This window comes from Protomyctophum bolini (genome assembly GCF_963924005.1).
Source record: "Protomyctophum bolini genome assembly, chromosome: 11".
Classification (NCBI taxonomy): Eukaryota; Metazoa; Chordata; class Actinopteri; order Myctophiformes; family Myctophidae; genus Protomyctophum; species Protomyctophum bolini.
This window is the reverse complement of record NC_137872.1, coordinates 5,951,297-5,974,618: the sequence shown is the minus strand read 5'-3', so window position 1 is coordinate 5,974,618 and position 23,322 is coordinate 5,951,297. Positions and strand designations below refer to the sequence as shown.

Genomic DNA, 23,322 nt, shown 5'->3' with positions numbered 1-23,322 from the left:
TCTCGGACGATCCCCCAAAGAACACCTGAAGAGCAACCGAAACTTGGTATTTCAATTTTTTTCCCCACCCAAAATTGTATTATTTTAATCAATTAATAATCAATTCGATCGGGTAATTAGTTTGATTAAACGTTGCACCATTGCACGCCGCACACGCACGCACGCACTCACACACACGCACACGCGCGTGCACGGCTCTGGGCGACATGCTGTGGGAGCAGGCGACCAAGGTGAAGCTGACGTCGGTGGTGATCGTGGTGGGCATGGCGTCTATGGTGGTCGCCGTGGTTACCGACCACTGGGCCGTGCTCAGTCCCTGGGTGGAGCGCGTCAACGTCACCTGCCAGGTCAGCACACTTTGGGATTTAGTTTTTAATTTTTAATTTTATTTCATTTTGACTTCGTTTTCCATTTTAGTTTTGATTCGTTTCTATGAAGCTTTTGGTTCAGTTTAGTTATTTTTTTCTTTGAAAATATGTCTCTTTATTTCAGTTTTGAATGTTAAATGTGAAAACAGCAGATCTACAAAATGGTAAATGGTGTATCCAAGGCGCTTTAGGTATAGATTGTGCATTACATTCACCCATTCATACACAGATGGCGGAGGAAACCATGCATGCACTGATGCAAGGCACCAACCTTCACATCAGGAGCAATTATGGGTTCAGAGTCTTGCTCAAGGACACTTGAGCCCACAGGGATTGAACTAGGAACCTGCACGGTTCTCATCTGGCTGCTCTACTTGACATTCTACCCCTGAGCCACTGCCACTCTGTCACAAACTGTCAGGATTCAACACATTGTGACCTCGTAGATCTGCTATTTTCACTATTTTTGAGGGCCGCTATATAGCCCGTCCTATATTCAGCTATTAGTGTAGATTTTCGTCTTAAATTCCCATTGACAATGAATGGAGAATTTACGTCATGATGTACAATGATGTACGGGTGTGATTTTTGACAATACAAATGGCCAGTTCAGAAACCAATCAGCATGATTGTCACATCACAGTTTTACAAGTAAAAAAGTGAGCAAAGCTTTTATCACAAAATGTACAAGTAAAGGGTTTCCCCTCACATCAGATGTTGATGCCTTTGCTACAAAACATACAGGTAAATGTTTCGTTCTTTTCAAGTTACAGGAATGTGTACAAAGTAAAAAGAAAAAGTACATACAAGGTAAAATGAATATAATCATGTAAAAACCTAAAATGTTGTTTGAAATGACCAAACATGCACTATAACAACGATGTCACTGGTAGGCATGCAGCAGGTTTCTGAACCGTCCACAGCGCTCCTCTGAACTGCTGTCATCTCATAGTGAGCATTAAGGAGGACCTCTGCTTTAACTCTCACATTAATAACCTTTGTGTGCACGCATGGCGGCAGGCGGCTCACTTCGGCCTCTGGAGGCTGTGCAAGAAGACCATGTTCATCAGGGTGGAAGACCCCAACAGGACGGGCTGCGGACCCCTCAGCTTACCTGGAGGTAATATTGAATTAGTAGTCTCGCGTAGCCATGCAGGCAACTATTCCACAATCTCCGAATGCTAGATTCTGGGGAGGCATATACTTTGGTTAGACATAGCATTGGTCCGACTGGATTAAGGTTGGTGAGGGGTGCGTTAAACGACCGGATTAAGGTTGGTGAGGGTGCGTTAAAACTACCGGATTAACTATGGTGAGGGGTGCGTTAAGACGACCGGATTCAGGTTGGTGAGGGGTGCGTTAAGACGACCGGATTCAGGTTGGTGAGGGGTGCGTTAAAACTACCGGATTAACTATGGTGAGGGGTGCGTTAAGACGACCGGATTCAGGTTGGTGAGGGGTGCGTTAAGACGACCGGATTCAGGTGGGTGAGGGGTGCGTTAGGACGACCGGATTCAGGTGGGTGAGGGGTGCGTTAAGACGACCGGATTCAGGTTGGTGAGGGGTGCGTTAAGACGACCGGATTCAGGTGGGTGAGGGGTGCGTTAAGCCTAGGGTTGGGAGACGGTTAAGGTTATAGGTTTAGGTGTGCTGCCTCGTGGGAGGTTAGGGTTAGGGTGAGGCCGGTTTGAGATAGGTTGTCGTTATCGGACCAATGGTATGTCTAACCAAAAGCATGCGAAACTACACCTCAGAAAATCCGAGTAAGGAAGCTGCCATTTCAGTTCACAAAAATATATTTTAAAATATCTTTACATTTTATTATAATTTTTTTCATTTCTGCTAAGCAGCAAGCTATCGTGATATCGTCGCAGCTCCAGTGATGAGGAAAACTAAAAGAGGCAGCAGCAGCTGCCTGTGATAAGGTGATAATGTGATTTTATACGGCCCGCAGCTTCATATCTGAGTTGCATTATGAACGGCCTGCCCAACAGTATGGGACATTTTCACATTATTACGTTATTTTATTTAACGTGGGCATTTCCCAGAGTACAATTTGTCAGTGTTCCTTAATTGTTCCTTGTAGTCATCTTTTTTTTTATTTAGTTTTACCCGTCTTGCTTGGTTACATTTGGTAATGTGACATAAGGATGAAAAAAGGCTGAGATACACTTTTTTGACAAAAGACTTACTTACTCAGGACTTTAAAACGCATTTTGGGCGGGAACCCCTTTTGGTGTTAGCACTATATGTTACGCTTTAGCTATTGAAAAATAGCGAGTGGCGCGCTACGAGCTTGTATAGGTCTGCTATTTTTTTTAAATCGAAGAACGACTGACATAGAAACATTGCTTTTTCAGAAAACTGTCAGGATGTAGAAGACATTTTTAGAATCTGATCTCAGGTCAGAATGGGTTAAATTCCCTGAGGAACATACAGTAGGCCTTCGATGAGGCTCCTCCATCCCCTTCAGTCTTGTGCCCTCCGTTCCAGTTGTTGCCATGACAGCCCTTGGCGCCTTCATCTCCTGTTCCGTGGTTCTTCTCCAGGTGGCGCTAGGCCTTCATCTCCTGTTCCGTGGTTCTTCTCCAGGTGGCGCTAGGCCTTCATCTCCTGTTCCGTGGTTCTTCTCCAGGTGGCGCTAGGCCTTCATCTCCTGTTCCGTGGTTCTTCTCCAGGTGGCGCTAGGCCTTCATCTCCTGTTCCGTGGTTCTTCTCCAGGTGGCGCTAGGCCTTCATCTCCTGTTCCGTGGTTCTTCTCCAGGTGGCGCTAGGCCTTCATCTCCTGTTCCGTGGTTCTTCTCCAGGTGGCTCTAGGCCTTCATCTCCTGTTCCGTGGTTCTTCTCCAGGTGGCGCTAGGCCTTCCTCTCTTCCTCCTCCTGCGGGTTCCATGTTAGTGAATGTTTTATTGATTTGTTATGTCTTTGCAGTGTGTCCCCTATCCATGTCCATGTCCTCCTCCTGATCGGTGCTTCTATGGTGTCTTGGCTAGTGAGGTCCCACATAGGTTGGCATTGGATATTGTGTTATTGGGCCAGTAGATTCCTAGTAGGCGTCGGAGGCAGCGGTTGAAGAATGTTTGTATTTAGTTGAGTATGTTAGTTCAGTCAGGACAACTCAAGAATGGATGGAATATATATTTATTGAATATAAGATGAGCAATATATTTATTATGGTTTGGCGATGTATTGGATCTGCTTTTTAGGTACTCAGATCAAGCGCATCAGTCCCGATCATATAGGGACTCTGAATCCCCCGTACCTAAACAGTAGATCCTAAAACGACAGGTGGTAGCTGGGGTGGAGGTGGGTGAGCAGCAGGTTTGTATACAGCAGCACGCTGATACGCAGCAGCAAAGCAAGCAACAGGCAGAGGAATGCAAACCTCGGGTTAAAGTAGCCGGTATGAAGATGGAGTGAGTGTGTGATTGGCTGAGTGAATCATGTGAATGAGAGCGTGATGCTGAGGCGGCCCAATTAACGGCCGGCAGCGTTCTGCAATGAGGTTCCCTGACTGAACTTGCTCTGCGCATGTCTACGACGGGCACAAATGCTCATTAGTTATTTTCCAGGTTTCTGAACTGTAAAGTATAGGGTGGATTTGACATTTGAGTTGAAGATTTGCATGATATATCTTTTGCTTTACATATTTTATTTAAGATGATAAAAGCCCATTGATATTAAATATTGAAATGATGGTTAAATAGAATTGTTGGCCCTTGGGTGTTTAAATATTTTCTAAAAGTATGGACCCCCCTGGTGTACAGTATGTAAACACGACCTGTATCTCTGCTCTTGATGCGATGAGGTCGCATTGCGGAGAGCAGTGGTGAAAAGTACCTATGAGTACATTTGCTTAAGTACCATTTTGAGGTATTTGTACTGGAACATTTTCAATTTCCAAATACTATTCCATTATACATCTCGGATACACTTTTACTTCACTACATCACAATGAGCATTGTGAGTTTGTAGATCTGCCATTTTCAAAATACTTTTTATACATAAAAAATAAATATGAAATGAGACATTCTACATAATGAATACTTTGACTTTTATTATTTTCTGTACATTTTACTTAATATAACAGAGTATTTCTACATTGCAGTATTGAAACGTTCACTTAATTAAAACATGGAGTACTTTTTCCACCAGTAATCACTCAGAAAGGTATCTCTGCTTTTGATGTGATGAGGTCACATTGTGGAGAGTAAACTTTGACCCGTTGGTCTGCACTGATCATCCTCCCAGAGATGATGAGCCGTTTGGGCACTGATTCTTCACTCATACGTTGTCAATTTTTAGGAACATCTCAAGGACCTTGGACATGTATTCATACAGCCACAATACCCAATCTACAAAGCTCGCATAGAGTCCCCCCGGGTCATACAAAATACTTTATAAATGGGACCCGATGTCTCCCTGCTGCTTGCCCCTCAGCATCAAGGGTAAGGATTGAGGGATGTCCAGGGGGTGTACTTGTACATCAAGCTGCCTCACGCTACAGAACGGTTGTGATCCACTGTACAAGGGTACACGTGAGGCCCACAACATCAAAGAAAAACAGAGTGATTATTTTTTACATTCTTAGTTAAAACCAGTCAATGATTTCCCCATGCCCACTACACACACTACACTTTGTCCCGAGTCTGAGAATCAAAAAATCATGCATGTCCCGTTACAAGTCAGGTGCATGATAACATACATATGAAATAATGTCTCCTCTAGCCAGGGTTCATAGTTTAACATCATACCTTGTGGAGTCAGAATGTAGGGTTCAGAATGTAGGGTTCCCAGAATTTACACCCTGAATCAGGGCTCACATTTGGTTCTGTGGAACCGAGTCATAGCGAAACAACAAACCCTGAAATGATAGTGCACTTACTCATCTAGTAATATATTCACAGGGTGATCATAATCCTTATTCCAAAAGTACGGAATGAGTGTTTCAGTGAAAGTGTCAGTGAAGGTGTGCAGGTCTGTCTGGATACCGACATCAAAGAAGGACAGCTTTCCTTCTTCCCAGTCCAGACTGACTCTGATACACCGGGGTTTCCGTTTCACTGAGAGAGAAGTGTATGACCCTGATGAGGAACGTGCATAACAATCACTTCTACTTATGTCTATTCCCCAGTATTGGCCTCCTACGCCTCTGCTCTGCCTTTGGTTAGACTCTACTACCACACCTAGCTCACAGAATGCGTTGTCTCCAACCTCAACCAACCAGCTGTGAGTCCCTGAGTCGAAGCCCTCAGAGCCCAGGACGCCGTACCACCAGTCAAACCGCTCTTGGTTGACAGGAAGCTTTTTCCCCCCTCCTCCATAACTCACACTGGTCAGATCATCAGACAGGACGAGTTCTCGATGGGCAGTGTTGGGGTCCAGGATGATGGGAGTGTAGTAGACATAAGTGTCCTTCATCTCTTCCCAGACGTAGAAGATCAGGTTACCCAGGTGTTCGGCCACGTCTATCAGAGCTCCTGAGACCGGCTGTGGTTCCGGCGGTGTGAGCTGTACTTTCTCCACTGTGGTTTTGTAGTTCTGTAGGAATGAGACGTGTTCAGCTTTCAGCTCCTCCTCTATGTCTCTGATTGTGTTTGAAATGGTTGATATGTCTCTGTTCAGACCCTCAATCTTCTCCTTCACCATCTGACTCTTCTGCCGCTCTTCATTCCTCAGTCTAGTGATCCTGGCCTTCTCTTCATCATGAAGATGTATATGAAGCATCTTAAACTCTTTCTTCATCTGCATCTCTGTGTTCTGGGCCTGGACTTTAATGTGTTCCGCTGCTTGGTCATACTCTGTTATAACTCTTTTAAAGATACTCAGTTTCTCTCGCAAAGGCTCCAGTGATTTCTGGACTTCCTCCTTGTAATCCATTGCAGCTTCATCAACAGGTGTGCATCTGTGGTCGGTGTGTTTTTTAGAATCTCGACACACAACACACACTGGCTGTTGACATTCCTGACAGAATAGTTTGAATGTCTCAGCATGCGGACTGCAAAGAACCTCATTTGATCTCTGAAGTTTCCACTGTGTGAAGGTCTCACACAGGTTCTTCAGAGCCAGGTTACAGGGTAGATGATCTAATGAATGTATTTCCATACAAACCGGACATTCCTTCACTTGTGTCTCTCGCCACCACTCCTGCAGACAGGCTTTGCAGAAGCTGTGGCTACATAAAAGGACAACAGGATGTTCAAAGATGTCATGACACACAGGGCAGGAAAAATCCTCTTCTGTGAAATACAATTTAGAAGCCATTTAGTCTCAGATCGAATTAAGCTACAAACTCAGTCTAGGTAACACTGGGAGACGGATGCTGAAGACTGGGCTGCCAAGGAAGAGGAGATCAGGAAGGCCAGACGGGAGGTGTATGGAGGCCGTCGGAGAGAGAGGACATGCAGAGATGGTTGGAGTGACTGAGGAGGTTTATGGAGGCCGTCGGTGAGAGAGGACATGCAGAGATGGTTGGAGTGACTGAGGAGGTTTATGGAGGCAGTCGGTGAGAGAGGACATGCAGAGATGGTTGGAGTGACTGAGGAGGTTTATGGATGGTGTCGGTGAGAGAGGACATGCAGAGATGGTTGGAGTGACTGAGGAGGTGTATGGAGGCCGTCGGTGAGAGAGGACATGCAGAGATGGTTGGAGTGACTGAGGAGGTTTATGGAGGCCGTCGGTGAGAGAGGACATGCAGAGATGTTTGGAGTGACTGAGGAGGTTTATGGAGGCAGTCGGTGAGAGAGGACATGCAGAGATGTTTGGAGTGACTGAGGAGGTTTATGGAGGCCGTCGGTGAGAGAGGAGATGCAGAGATGGTTGGAGTGACTGAGGAAGACTCGGAACAGAAGGAGATGGAAACCGCTGATGGGAATTAGCTGAAAGAAGAAAAAGATTTGTGGTTACACTGTCACTAAGTCTTCTAGAACGTTCCCTGAAGTTTACCTTCACTGTGAATGCTGCAGTTGTTACTAGTTTGGAAGTGCTCGTCGCAGTCACGGAATGGCCCTGCGTACCACCCGTTTCGAATTTGCACATAATGCAGAGGCAGCAGCACGACCCATTAATACAAACGAGTGTTTCCAAACTCCAACACTTAAAAAAAACTATCACGGCACGGAATTTCTTTACAGAAAGTAGCTCAGAACCCGTTTACGGTGGATTTTTATGATACAAACAAAGTTTGAAAGAGGATAATTCAAGCTTTCCCTACAGCTGCACTGATGGCGAGTTTAATGCAAGCAGATCGGAAAGGCAATTTGGATCAATGGGATGTCAATTGACAATATTCAGACCGCAGCCATCTTGCCAGCAAGGTGCTAACTATAGGTGCAACTTCCCATTGACAGCCCGTTCATTTTCAACAGAAAAGTCCTATCTAAATTGTATTAAACATCAAACTCACCAATATTGGAGCTGTACAGAAATCTTGAATTATCCTCTTTCAATCTGTAAAGTTTTTGTTTTATAAAAAATTGCTCGTTGGATATCACTCAACAGTCCTGAGTACAACCCGTTTTGAACTTGCACATAATGCAGGAGGCAGCAGGATGTTGCTTTACGACAAACGAGTGCTTCCAAACTCCAATAGGAATTTATTTACAGGAAGTAGCTCATAGCAAGTCTACGGTGGATTTTTATTAAACAAAAACGTTACAGCTTAAGAGGATAATTCAAGCTTTCCGTACAGCTGCAATGTTGTTGAGTTTAACGTTGATTAATGCAAGCAGATCAGAATGGCAATTTGGATCAATGGGATGTCAATGGAGGGTATTGCAACTCTAGAGTCATTCCATTATAAAACAATCTAGTGTTTCAAATTGCAGCTACAACAGACCCTAGAACCCTGCAATAGTGGTTCCCAAAGGGACGCCCAGGGGTCCTTGAGGGAGTTCCAGGGGTCCCCAGCTAAATGAAACCACATGGACCCTTTTATGATTCTGTAACTCTGAGTGTTCAAATGCATCCAAATGGACCCTGATGGGTCCAATGTTAAATTAACATTGATTTTACAATATAAATTGGGGTCCCCAAAGATAGAAATGCCATTACCATTGCGTTTTGCTTGTATTAAACGACGTTAAACATGTCTATGGTGGAGTTTTATGAAACAAAAGCTTGGCAGATTGAAAGAGGATAATTCAAGCTTGGCCTAGACCTGCAATGTTGGTGAGTTTAACGTTGTTTAATACAAGCAGATGGCAAACGCAATTTGGATGAGTGGGGAGTCAATGGAGGGTATTGCAACTCTAGATTCATAAAAAAGAAAATCTAGAGTTGCAAATTGCAGCTATAGTCAAACTGGGGCTCCTTGAAATTACACAGGTTGAGAATGACTGATAAGAGCCGTAAACATCTTCTCTCATGGGGGTCCCAGGGATATCTTTTCAAATAGGGGCGCACAGGCTAATTAGTGTCAATTTGGGGGTCCTTGATGAAAATGTTTGGGAACCACTGCTGTAATATGTGGAAGCACATGTCTCCTATAAGCGTCCCAAAAATGTATTTTTACAGACTAAGAGTCCCTATTCATACATTAGATACCGCAGCATAGTAGCATTTGATTTAAAGTCGCATAATGTTGTTACAAAACATCAGCTCTGACGGAGAAAAACAACACATACCTCCTCTCAGTGAGACCAGCATGAAATGAGTGAGAACTGAGAAGGAGGCCCAGCTGTGTGACATCATTAACACTCAACTGCAAGGGAAGTCTTAAAGTGACAGTACAGGTATTGGGAATGGAACAACATTAACTGAATGTAACCTATAAGCCTTTAACCTATGCTATAATTATCCATATCAAAATACACTGTCACTTTATATTGATGGACAATGTGGACAGTGGACAACTGTGGACAATGCAGCTGTCATCTGTTTTGATGATTACATGCGTTTTACGATTGGTTGTCTATACCAGTGGTTCCCAAAGTGGGGTCCGAGGACCCCCAGGGGTCCTTGAGGGAGTTCCAGGGGGTCCCCAGCTAAATGATAGTTATGGAACCAAATGGACGGGTCAATGGTGGACACAGATTTACTTAAATCATTTTGGGGCGGGAACCCCTTTTGGTGTTTTTTGTATTATGTTAGCTATATTGTGTTAGCTATTATGTTAGCTATTGAAAAATAACAGAACTATAAGCTCACGAGCTTGTAGGTCTGCTATAGATATCGTGAAAATGTAGTGCAAAACTTTGAATATATTCTTTCAGAGCGAACATTTTTAACTCAAATCTTTGCTTCTGGAGGGTCCCTGGAACAGCATATTTCAGATAGGGGTCGGCGGCCAATTGCATATATTTTTGGGGGTCCTTCACATGAAAATGTTTGAGAACGACTGACATAGAAACATGAGGTTTTTCAGAAAGAAATTGTAGAATCGTCCTCAGGTGGAAATCACTGTTGTGTTGTTTGAACTGAAGTTGAGTCTTATCGCCGTGGCAACAGGTGAAGGTCACACACGCCACGCCACGCACGCATGCACGCGCGCGCACACACACACACACACACACACACACACACACACACACACACACGTGCATGATGTGCACACACGTGCACGCCCTCCCAGCCTCAGACAGTCATGCTGATAATAAGTGCCACTCATAAATCACCAGCTCCGAGTGAGCTCCTCTCACTCGCTTTGCTCATAATAATAAGGTTCTCTAATAAAAACATATATACATATACAATTATAAACAGAACAAAACACAATATTACTTTAACACACACACACACACACACACACACACACACACACGTGCGCAGGGCGTACAAATGGAACCAAATGACCAGTGGTAATAGTTTTATTGTGGCAATTTGCCCACTTCAGCCCCTATATACATTTCGGCCATTTAAAAATAGACGATTTTCTGAATTTTAATTATTTTTTTTAACACTTTCAGGGCCTTAGATGAATCTATCCATCCAATCTAGGCTGCCAGGATTGATCTATTACCTTTGGAGCATAACGCCAAAGTATTTGCAGCTTTGATCTGCAAAAACCTGGCGGAAAATAGTCCCATGGTTTGTTGTTGAAGAGAAAAACATGCCGCCATCACGATGCGAATCGAACACGTTATAGGGTCTGCCAAAATCTCCCGGAGGGGGCGTTAACATATGTGTCACGTGGTAGCGGCCGCCATGTTGGCAGGCATTTCTGCTTTGTTTACATTCAGCGACTTCTAATTTTAAAACACCAGAGGGAGTTCAACGCTCGTTCCTGGCGACAACACAGTGAGCCAACACTAGGATGGAAAGAAAAAACGTCGGCCTCTACATATCTTGCTTACAAGGACAAGCTTAACTTTGAGGAAAAGGAGCGTTACCTGAACAAAATCAAGGATATTGACGGTCTCGACCCCTATATGAACACACTGACTGAACAGAGGATTCGATCTTCTATCACCACTAATGCGACTACATTTAATGCTTGTCCTTGTAAGGTATGTAGAGGCCGACGTTTTTTCTTACCATCCTAGTGTTGGCTCACTGTGTTGTCGCCAGGAACGAGCGTTGAACTCGCTCTGGTGTTTTAAAATTAGAACGCAAACGAATGGTCGCTGAATGTAAACACGATTTCCGGTTTCGTCATCATAACGCGACGGCCTCGTCACCAGGTGCGCGACAAATCCGCTCTTTCTTTTTAATTGTTAAAACACGGCGAAACATTAAACAAATCATTACGCAGCACCGCCACCGACACATGCATTAACCCATTCTGACCGGGCACCCATTTTGGTGTTAGCATCATGTTATGCTTTAGCTATTGAAAAACAGCAGATCTACAAGCTCATAGCGCGCCACCGAGTGGCGCGCTACGAGCTTGTAGGTCTGCTATTTTTGAAAAATCGAAGAACGACTGACATTTTTTTAAATCTGATCTCAGGTCAGAATGGGTTAATCAGACCAGTGTGTGTCCAGTGGAAACCTCGTATGAATCTGATCTCAGGTCAGAATTGGTTAAACAAATCATTATGCAGCACCGCCACCGACACATGCATTAAATAGCGGGGAGTGCACGTTACACAGTAGAACTGTTAAAGGGACACTTCACCCTTTTTGCAAAAGAATATATGTTAATGACGTTTAGAAGCTTTAGATCTCTTTTCTGGGGGTATTTATGTGTGTAATATGTGGTTTTAGATATTTTAGATTGTAGTAGTGAGCCTGTTGTCTCTGATGTCATGGACACTGGTCTCACTACCTTCCTGGACTACAATTCCCATAATTCTCTGGTGCACTGCTCCTCCTTGTGGATAGGGGGGAGAGCTGTCTTACTGAGACAACATGTAGTCCAGGAAGGAAGTGAGCCCTGCAGTGTCCATGACATCAGAGACAACAGGCTCACTGCTACAATCTAAAATATCTAAAACCACATATTACACACATGAAAGACCCCCAGGAGTGTGTTCTAAAGCTTCTAAACGTCATTAACATATCTTTTTTTGCAAAAAGGGTGAAGTGTCCCTTTAATGCAAGAGAACGCAAGAGCAGTCGCTAACGTTCCAGGAAGAGAAAAGGCTGTAGTTTCTATAATAACTTGGCACAGGCAGGCGCCCACCAATGAGGCAACAAGGAGTGAGTGGACTGAAACGGTGCCATCTTAAAATTAACATTACTAACCCATTCTGACCTGAGATCAGATTATAAAAATGTCTATTACACCCTGACAGTTTCATTATTAACCCATTCTGACCTGAGATCAGATTCTAAAAGTGTCTTCGATTTTTCAAAAATAGCAGACCTACAAGCTCGTAGCGCGCCACTCGGTGGCGCGCTATGAGCTTGTAGATCTGCTGTTTTTCAATAGCTAAAGCATAACATGATGCTGACACCAAAACGGGTTCCCGTTCAGAATGGGCTAAGGAAGGACCAATTATACAAATATAATGTTGAAACTAGGTGAAGTGCTCCTTCAGGAAGGTGACTCATTTACCCTGGCTAAAAAGGTCACCATCATTATGAGAAGAGCACTGAATAAAACAGTTATTTGACGAGCAATAGCGCCGAAGCCTGATGTCACACATCCTATAACTGCAGGGTTCTTCCACCCATTCTGAATTCCCATAGACTCTTTCTTCCATATAGACTCTTTCTTCTTCCACCCATTCTGAATTCCCAATGCATTTTAAAACTGTTTTTAATATTTTATATCATATTGTCTATGTCCCTTAAACGTATTTCTAATGGTTTGAGGCAGCCTCAATCACCACTCTGATAAAACCAGTCCATGGCATTTCTTTCTGGACTTTGAAAGCAGTTTTAGCTGCAGTACCACAATGTCCTGAGGTGGTGGCGGTGCTGATATGCAGATTATTTAATATTTGAGTCATTATAATAGGCCTACTGATGCTAGATAAAACCAGGCTTGTTTCCATTCCATGCCATCTTGGAAAAGCAACAATGGTGGACATTGTAAACAAAGTGGAAATGCAAATTTGGAACTGAAGACTGAAGAAGGAATAATTATACAAAGTAGGGTGACATTGATGACATCACGATGAGGACAAAATCAGTTGAACTGTTCCTGAGAGCAATTTCCATTAAAACATCTGATATGATATGAAAGCCTGATTGTTCAAAATTGATTATTTGTGGGGATAGAAAACACATATGGGAGCCCCAAAAACACAAAAGTTGAATTTTATGTTATAGGTCCTTTAAAGTTTTGCTAGAAACAGACTGTATGAAATATGACTGACTGACACAGCTTGTTTATTTTTGTACCACGATGCTTATTGTCACGTTCCGTGACATGTGTTTCTTGGTTTGTAGTTATTTATAGTGTTTTACTTTACTTTTCTCCTGTTATTTTGTAGTATTGTGTTCCTTGTTTCTTATTTCCAGTTAGTTTATCTTGCACTGTGTAGCCTACCTTTATTTTGTAGCATTTTTTTTGTGCCTTCCTGTCTGACCCTGTATTCTGTACCTGCCTTGTCTCACCAGTAGGCCTACTGTGATTAGCCTATGTTTTGCACTTGTGTCCTTTTAGTCTTAGCCTATCCCTGTGTTGATTGTCAGTTAGTTTCACCTGTTGTCCTGTTGCTCCCTGTGTCTATATATACTCCCCCGTTTGTTCATTTCCTTGTTGGATTATTAGTTATAGTCACAGTGTTTTTGTCCCTGAAGTTATCTCCTATAGTTATCCTTGCTGCTATAGTGTTTGTTATTTTCCCCATGCTCCTCGTGTTCCTTGTTTTTGGGTGTTAATAAACACTTTGAAACCTTTCCTGACTGTCGTCCTGCATTTGGGTCCTGCCCTTTCTGGTCTCGAACCGTGACACTTATATGACGATATTCTAAGATGACCCTGCATGTTAGAGAAATTATACTTCCGTAATCAACCAGGGGAGTCACGTCGGAACTTCTGACATGCTCAATAACAATTGTATAGTGGAGTTAAAAAGTACAATATTATTTGCCTCTGCGATAGTAGTGGAGTAGGAGTAAAAGTATTGGAGATTGTGAATACCGAAAGTACAGTACATGATGTAGGCCTACTTATAAGTTACTTTAAACACCACCCCTCATACGGACACATGCTTTAATCTGTCCGAGACGATGTTGTCCTGGAAAAATGAGAGCTGTACAACGAGATCAAATGACTTACTTTTACTCAACATCCCTAGGGCGTAGTAGGGAGAGTAGGCTACACACTCAAAATAATGCCCTCAACGCTGGTCTGGAATGCCCTTCAACACATTATAAACGCTGGTCTGGAATGCCCTTCAACACATAAAGTTAGTTTATAAACTCTGGTCTGGAATGCCCTTCAACACATTATAAACTCTGGTCTGGAATCCCCTTCAACACATTATAAACTCTGGTCTGGAATGCCCTTCAACACATTATAAACTCTGGTCTGGAATGCCCTTCAACACATTATAAACTCTGGTCTGGAATGCCCTTCAACACATTATAAACTCTGGTCTGGAATGCCCTTCAACACATTATAAACTCTGGTCTGGAATGCCCTTCAACACATTATAAACTCTGGTCTGGAATGCCCTTCAACACATTATAAAGTTAGTTTCTGTGTCATCACTCATCACTTGCACAGTTTAAATCCATGATGAAGATAATGCATTGTGTATCTGGTTTTTTTTTACTATTGTTTTTTTAATGTGTCTTCCTGTCTGTTTCAGTGTTTGCTGCAGCTGTTGTTTTAGTTTATTTGATCATCTCCACCAGTATCGATACTATCAAGTGGAATATCAGCATATTAAAACCCATTTTGGGGCGGGAACCCCTTTTGGTGTTTTAAGCATTATGTTATACTTTAGCTGTTGAAAAATAGCAGATCTCCAAGCTCATAGCGCGGTACCGAGTGCCGCACTACTTGTAGGTCTGCTATTTTTGACATCACTGCAAAGTAACAGTACTAGTAGTGTATACAACAGATCTTGACACAAGTGAGGTCACAACCTCATGCCTTAATTCGAGCTTAAACAAAGGAACGTCAACAACGCAGCGAACCTCCCACCAGTCCTTGGAAAGTAACTAAGTAAAATTATACCCTTCCAACAAAACGTGCACATGACAGCGTGATAGCTGTAGAAATCACATCAACCACCACGCTCAGCTGGGAAATAACATGAACTAATGAGTGAGCTGTGAGATTAATGTGTGTGGACGTCTTATGTACTGTATGTGTTCCCTGTGTGTTCCCTGTGTGTTCCCTGTGTGTGTGTGTGTGTGTGTGTGTGTGTGTGTGTGTGTGTGTGTGTGAGTGTGTGTGTGTGTGTGTGTGTGTGTGCGCATGCGTGTGTGCGTGCGTGCGTGCGTGGTGTGGCGACCAAATCGACCAAATCTCCCCACAGATGTAGTAGAATGTGAGAAATAGACGTTATGAGGAAATGTTTCCCTCACAAGAGAAATGGTTGTTTTATTGTTGAAAATAATTTGGGGAGTTGAGTTGGGAGTATTTTGTGGTCATATGCCTGGCTTAGACAATTAGAGGTCAGGTTAGTTATGCCTCAAAGGTTTGCGTGCATGTGTGCGTGCGTGTGTGTGTGTGTGTGTGTGTGTGTGTGTGTGTGTGTGTGTGTGTGTGTGTGTGTGTGTGTGTGTGTGTGTGTGTGTGTGTGTGTGTGTGTGTGCGTGCGTGTGCTCAGCTGATGATTATGAGGCAGTAGATTATTATCAGATCTGTGAGTCTCAGAGGTGAGAGCGGTAGAAGATTACATCCCCCCCTCCCACTGCCCCCCCCCCCCAAGTGGAAAAAATCATGACACAAATAGCGCTGACAACTAAAATGTGAACTCTACAGTATTGAAGCTACTACAATCACACTTTAATTAATAGAGCTGATCATAATGATAAACTCCAACTCGTGAAAGAAATGCCAAATGCCTCTTTATCATGCTGTAGGCCTACCCGAACACGGTGTTCAACAGTCGACACACCCAACAACAGTTCACAACAACAGTCGAGACAGGCACACGCACAGACACTGCACGCACACACACACACACACACACACACACAGTCACACACACACACACACACACACACACACACACACACACACACACACACACACACAGTCACACACACACACACACACACACACACACACACACACACACACACACACACACACACACAGAGAGAGATAAGCGGATAATAAGGCAATAAAGCACACAGCCAGTCATTTCCTCTGCGTTAATGTGACCCTTGACTTGGTGGAAAATGGATCCATGTTTCCCCCCCCCCTCCCCCCCTCCTCCCCCCGGACGCTTCATTTGCCACTCAGGAGTTGGACGGCGTGCACGGAAGCAGCCTAGCTGTTGCCATGGTTACCCGTTTAGTGAGTCTCTCACTTACACCGAGTCACAAACAGCTCCCCTGTTGCCTGGACACATACACGCACGCGTGCACACACACACACACACACACACACACACACACACACACACACACACGCGCCTATGTTTTATGGGTTTAATCTCCGAAAGAAAGGATGGTGGGAGGGGTTTTGATTTGATTACAATGTATTTAGACGTCATAAAAGAAAGAAAAACAACACATGTTTATCAACGCCAAGGATATCATACACACTGTGGATCTTTAAAAACACAATACAATACAATGAAGGTAGGGGCGGGCCCTCATCAGGTGTAGGGCCGCTGCCACCCTTAGATCTCCATACATGAAGCTGACCTGTTGACATTCCATATGTTGATCTGACCTCATCAAACCCTGTTACACTCAATACAAGCACTGAGAAAACTGTTGCGCCTTTCTTCGTCCTTTTTTCCAAACTTGACTACGGTAGCGGTGGTCTCAAAAACATAAGGGAAACTTTGACAGGAAAAGACTCGCTCACCGTATAGAAAAAGAAGTAAAACTCCTTAGACTGAGACTTAGAAAAATATTTATTGTTTTATTTTATCATGCTCTTATGGTGCTCTGTGCTCATGGTGCAATTAAAAAGCAAACGTTTCGGTCCTAAGACCTTCGTCAGTGCTATATCTGCGATATAGCACAAAGTTACACTCAATACATGCTCCATATATGGACAGTGCAAAGGGCGAGGTCGATTCTCGCCCTCAGGCGTCTTTCATCGTTTAGATGAGTTAACTTATCCTCCGTTTACTGCATGTTGAACAGACCGAAATAGTTTGAATATATGAACTATATACTGTATGAGTATACCCTAATTAACTCTCTCTCTCTCTCTCTCTCTCTCTCTCTCTCTCTCTCTCTCAGTGAAGAACTGTTCCTACTTCAGACATTTCACATCGGGCGAGGCAGACGTTTTTGAAGTCGAGACACAGAAAGGTGATTGTCCATCACGCACGCACGCATGCACGAATGCAAGCACGCACGCGCGCACACACACACACACACACACACACACACACACACACACACACACACACACACACACGCACACACCGTTACATAACGCACACAGCAGGGCGTCATAGCAGTAACTCGCAGAGATGAAAACAGCACCTCATCTCTCTGTCTCAGTTGGAAGTGCCATCGTCGCGGTCGGCCATGAAACATCATATCTGCACTTTTCTAATTTCTAATCTTTTTTTTCAGTTCATTAATAAATGCCCTATACGATACGTCCACATGCTACAGTCACACAAAAGCTCCTTTAGCCCATTTAGACCTGAGGACGATTCTACAAATGTCTTCTAAATTCTGACAGTTTTCTGAAAAACCTCATGTTTCTATATGTCAGCGGTTCTCAAACATTTTCATGTCAAGGACCCCCAAAAATATTATGTAATTGGCCACCGACCCCCATCTGAAAATATGTTGTTCCAGGGACCCCCCCAGAAGCAAAGATTTGAGTTCACAACGTTCGCTCTGAAAGAATGCAAAGATTTGCACCACATTTTCACGATCTTTCAAAAATAGCAGATCTACAAGCTCGTAGCGTGGCACTCGGTGCCGCGCTATGAGCTTGTAGATCTTCTATTTTTCAATAGCTAAAGCATAACATAATGAAAACACCAAAAGGGGTTCGCGACCCAGAATGAGTTAAATTAAAGTGACAGTAGGGTTTTATAAATATTCATACATATAGTCCCAATCATTATATTCTGATTGGCTGCCTGCATGGCTTGCACCATCAGCTTATATCAATCACAGGTGCGTATCTGTGTATAGGTGAACGAGGGAATGGGAGCGCTTGTTTTTCTGACACGTTTTCATGTCAAGGACCCCATTTGAAAAAGATATGCCATTGGTCGGGGGGGTAGGACCAAGGGATTTGGGATTTGTTTATAAACATTTTGGTATTTGTTTATAAACATTTGGGATTTGTTTATAAACATTTGTGATTTATTTATAAACATTTTGGGATTTGTTTATAAACATTTGGGATTTGTTTACAAACATTTGGGATTTGTTTATAAACATTTGGGATTTGTAAGTCTCATGGGGGGGGGTAGGACCACTACCAGTTGACCTGTAGTAAGTCTCATGGTCGGGGGGGTAGGACCAAGGGATTTGGGATTTGTTTATAAACATTTTGGTATTTGTTTATAAACATTTGTGATTTGTTTATAAACATTTGTGATTTGTTTATAAACATTTTGGGAATTGTTTATAAACATTTGGGATTTGTTTACAAACATTTGGGATTTGTTTATAAACATTTGGGATTTGTCAGTCTCATGGGGGGGGTAGGACCACTCAGGGCCGGTTCTAGGCATAGGCGAACTAGGCGGTCGCCTAGGGCCTCAACCAAGGAGGGGGCCTCGTCACAGGAGAAGATTTTTTTTTTTTCCATGTATCCCTTACATGGGCTACTGGCCACATGTGGCCCCCACCTAGCTTCTTAATTTTGATCTCAAAGTGCACCAGATTGAAGCATTTTCATGGCAAATTTACAATTTTTATCCGGCGTGGCAAAGCAGGAGGGGGGGGGGGCCTCTGTATAATATGTTGCCTAGGGCCTCAAAAGGCCTAGAACCGGCACTGCCAAGGGGAGATTTTGACAACTCTAGCAGTGATTCTCAACCCGTTTACTTTCAAGGACCCCCAGTTTGACATGCATATTATAGTCTACACAGACCCCCATTTAATGGCATGTCTATCTCTGGGACCCCCCGATTTATATTGTAAAATCAATGTTAATGTAACTCTGAGAGTGTACAAATGTACACATAGAAACTATCATTTAGCTGGGGACCCCCTGGAACTCCCTCAAGGACCCCTGGGGGTCCTCGGACCCCACTGTGGGAACCAGTGTTATAACAGGCCTCCAGCATGGTGACTGTTATGGAGACGACTCGAGTGACTCTGTTTGCTCGTTTGGACAATAATAACTTCCATGCTTTAACTCGGGCTCGTTTAGAGGATAATTATCTGTGTCATAACTCCCTCTAGTGCAATATTTAGGTGTCTAAACTATCCCCTAGTTCACCCCCCCTCTCTCTCTCTCTCTCTCTCTCTCTCTGCCTCTCCCTGCCTCTCTCTCTCTCTCTCTCTCTCTCTCTCTCTCTCTCTCTCTCTGCCTCTCTCTCTCTCTATCTCTCTCTCTCTCTCTCTCTCTCTCTCTCTCTCTCTCTCTCTCTCTCTCTCTCTCTCTCTCTCTCTCTCTCTCTCTCTGCCTCTCTCACTAAATCAGTCGTTCTCAACCTTTTTCTGGAATATGGCCCACTTTGAAAGCCTTCGCGGTACCGGCATCTATGGTTAGAGACAGTGTTACGACCCAGTCTAGGGATCTATATGGTTAGAGACAGTGTTATACGACCCAGTCTAGGGATCTATGGTTAGAGACAGTGTTATACGACCCAGTCTAGGGATCTATGGTTAGAGACAGTGTTATACGACCCAGTCTATAGGGATCTATGGTTAGAGACAGTGTTATACGACCCAGTCTAGGGATCTATGGTTAGAGACAGGGTTACGACCCAGGCTAGGGATCTCTAGGTGTTAACATAAAAAGTGGACTTCTTCCTTCCCAGTCCCCGGACAGTCAGGCCACACAGGTTTATAATCCCAATAATTAATTTATAATTAATGATGAATGTCAACATGACATTACACATTACCTGGGATCTAGAAGCCTATAATGACAAAATCAAACCTTTTCTTACCTTACAAAAATAAACCAAAAATAATAATAATAATAAACAAAAACTAAAACAGAGAGAAAACAACACAAAATAGATCACCCACCCCATACACTATACTGTCTGTTTGTTTTGTTGTGACTCACACCTTCGCATCTAGCATACAACATTGATGCACGATGTATGAAAGGGTTTGTTTACATCTTGCCCCAATGCATTTCCAATGGAAGTCACGTGGTTTGACACAACATTTTTGTTGCACGGCTTTCGGCTGTGTTTCGACTGCCCCCCTCCCCCTCATACAACACAAATGTTGTGTCAAACCATGTGACTCCCATTGGAAATGCATTGTGAGCTTGCATCAGTAAATAAGTCTCATGCATCAGCTATACATCAATCTGTTGCGAAGGTGTGAGTCAGGCAACATGAGTACAACATGTTGTGTGTTTCTCCACAGAGTACAACATGTTGTGTGTTTCTCCACAGAGTACAACATGTTGTGTGTTTCTCTACAGAGTACAACATGTTGTGTTTGTGTGTTTCTCCACAGAGTACAACATCTCCGCGGCTGCCATCTCCATGTTCAGCCTGTTCTTCATGCTCCTCGGCAGTGTGTGCGTCATCTTCTCCTTCGGGAAGGGACGCGACTACCTGCTCCGGCCCGCCGGGATGTTCTTCGCCTTCGCAGGTCAGCCATGCTGTGTAATGGCAGTGGTCCGCAACCTTTTCAGTGCTGCGATCCATAGAAGAGTTATGACATTGAGGGGGAAGAAACCGAGCTTTCGAGTGCTGTTCATGCAGCCTGAACTGAGCCAAGCTGGAGTTGGAAATACATTGTTTTCAACAAGCTATTTTAAGCATGCGTGCAACATGACAACTGTTTTATATATAAGTATTGTACAGTAACAACTAAAGTCTCTTTAATGTTTATGTTGTATAAAATGTGTTTGCGTAACTCTGTCTATATATCTAAGGCTCTCATCTAAGTGCATCATCATCTCGTTATTCCATTAGTTGTCGTTAACCTTCCTCCCCGCCCACAGGCCTGTGCATCATCATCTCGTTATATTTAATTAGTTGTCGTTAACCGTCCTCCCCGCCCACAGGCCTGTGCATCATCATCTCGTTATATTTAATTAGTTGTCGTTAACCGTCCTCCCCGCCCACAGGCCTGTGCATCATCATCTCGTTATATTCCATTAGTTGTCGTTAACCTTCCTCCCGGCCCACAGGCCTGTGCATCATCATCTCGTTATATATTTCATTAGTTGTCGTTAACCTTCCTCCCCGCCCACAGGCCTGTGCCTCATCATCTCGTTATATTTCATTAGTTGTCGTTAACCTTCCTCCCCGGCCACAGGCCTGTGCATCATCATCTCGTTATATATTTCATTAGTTGTCGTTAACCTTCCTCCCCGCCCACAGGCCTGTTCATCATCATCTCGTTATATTCCATTAGTTGTCGTTAACCTTCCTCCCCGCCCACAGGCCTGTGCATCATCATCTCGTTATATATTTCATTAGTTGTCGTTAACCTTCCTCCCCGCCCCCAGGCCTGTGCATCATCATCATCTCGTTATATTCCATTAGTTGTCGTTAACCGTCCTCCCCGCCCACAGGCCTGTGCATCATCATCTTGTTATATATTTAATTAGTTGTCGTTAACCTTCCTCCCCGCCCACAGGCCTGTGCATCATCATCTCGTTATATATTTCATTAGTCGTCGTTAACCTTCCTCCCCGCCCACAGGCCTGTGCATCATCATCTCGTTATATTTCATTAGTTGTCGTTAACCTTCCTCCCCGCCCACAGGCCTGTGCATCATCATCTCGTTATTCCATTAGTTGTCGTTAAAGGTAGAGTCAGTGATTTCACTTAATTCAAATATCACTTATTTTTTTGTTTTGTTGTGATAATCCTCTCTACTATAGAGTGTGCTGACCATATAAGGAGTTCCTCTCTGTCCCCAGTTAACCTCTGGGTGTCAAAAAACCTTAGGTTTCGTTTTTGACTCTCTATCCTGATTGGACGAAGGCTTAGGTCCCACAGTCAAAAACGAAACCTAAGGTTTTTTGAGTGAAATCACTTACTCTACCTTTAACCTTCCTCCCCGCCCACAGGCCTGTGCATCATCATCTCGGTGGAGGTGATGCGTCAGTCGGTGAAGAGAATGATCGCCAGCGACGAGACCATCTGGATCGAGTACTACTACTCGTGGTCCTTCTTCTGCGCCTGCACCTCCTTCACGCTGCTGCTGCTGGGTGGCGCCGCCCTGCTGGTCGTCTCCATGCCCCAGATGCCCCGCAACCCCTGGGAGTCGTGCATGGACGCCGAGCCCGAGACCATACTGGACTAGAGGAGCCAGCGCCACCATGTGGAGAAGCCTGTTGGTCACACGTTTCTTTCACCATTAAAAAAAAATAGCAGATCTATTTTTCAACAGCCAAAGTTTAAAGTAACAGTGGTTAAAATCTATAGTAGCCTATAAGAAGACACAGATGAGTCTAAATAGCTTAAGACATTTCAGTCCATGTCCGTCTCTCTCTCTCTCTGTGGCCTTTAAAAATATCAAATAATAAGAAGCCGGAAGATTTTTATTGGTTTTTATTTACATTAGTATAATGGGTAATAGTGGGGAAAAGGTGTTTTAAATTCTCTGAAATAGTTCTGTTTAAACTTCCTGTGCCTATAGGCATATTTGAAACTCTTGGAAAAAAAAGTACAATAATGTGTTTTATTGTCCACAGCAAGATTTTATATTTATAAATATGATTATTAGAGTTTAGCTGTTTTGTTTGATCTCTTTTTTCTTATATAAAGCTTGTATACCAGGATATGCTTAGCAAACGTTATAGTGTAAGCGATATTATTTAGTTATTTAGTAATAAAATGTTGTTTTTTATCTTTTATAAACACTTAAAATCTCTATATTCTGATAGTAGTCATTGCTATAGATCAGTGCTTCTCAACCAGTGGTCCGGGGACCACCAGTGGTCCTTGAGGGGGTTCCAGGTGGTCCCGCAGCTAAATGATGGGAGAGTAGGTAACCAAATGGACCCTTATTGATCTTTAACTCAATATATAACAAATATATTTAAAAATATATATATTGATATGAAAGGTTATCGTTTATGAACTCTCCCTGTCTATCTCCAGCTCTTTGATCAATAAAAATCGGGACATTTCATCTGTTTATGAGAAAATTATATCATTATCCATTTAATTCATTATCAGCTTTGATTTCATGCCGTTTTCAGTTCCAATGTTGTCTGATTTTATTGGTTTTGCACTTCCAATTCCAATAGTGTATGTACGAGCTCTCTCTCTCTCTCTCTCTCTCTCTCTCTCTCTCTCTCTCTCTCTCCTGATTGGATGAAATTGGTATCCCGACCGGAACATGTATTTTCTGT

The 23,322-nt window shown here is 43.3% G+C and overlaps 1 protein-coding gene across 1 annotated transcript; it reads left to right on the top strand.

Moving 5' to 3' along the window:
• Nucleotides 1-206: 206 nt before the first annotated feature.
• Nucleotides 207-22,268, top strand: LOC308324289 (voltage-dependent calcium channel gamma-1 subunit-like; the record flags this gene model as incomplete). The annotated part of the gene is made up of 5 exons (XM_080776297.1): nt 207-347; nt 1,389-1,488; nt 17,082-17,153; nt 20,463-20,600; nt 22,033-22,268. The coding sequence occupies 5 exons, from the start codon at nt 207-209 to the stop codon at nt 22,266-22,268; spliced, it is 687 nt and encodes a 228-aa protein (XP_080632423.1).
• Nucleotides 22,269-23,322: the final 1,054 nt, after the last annotated feature.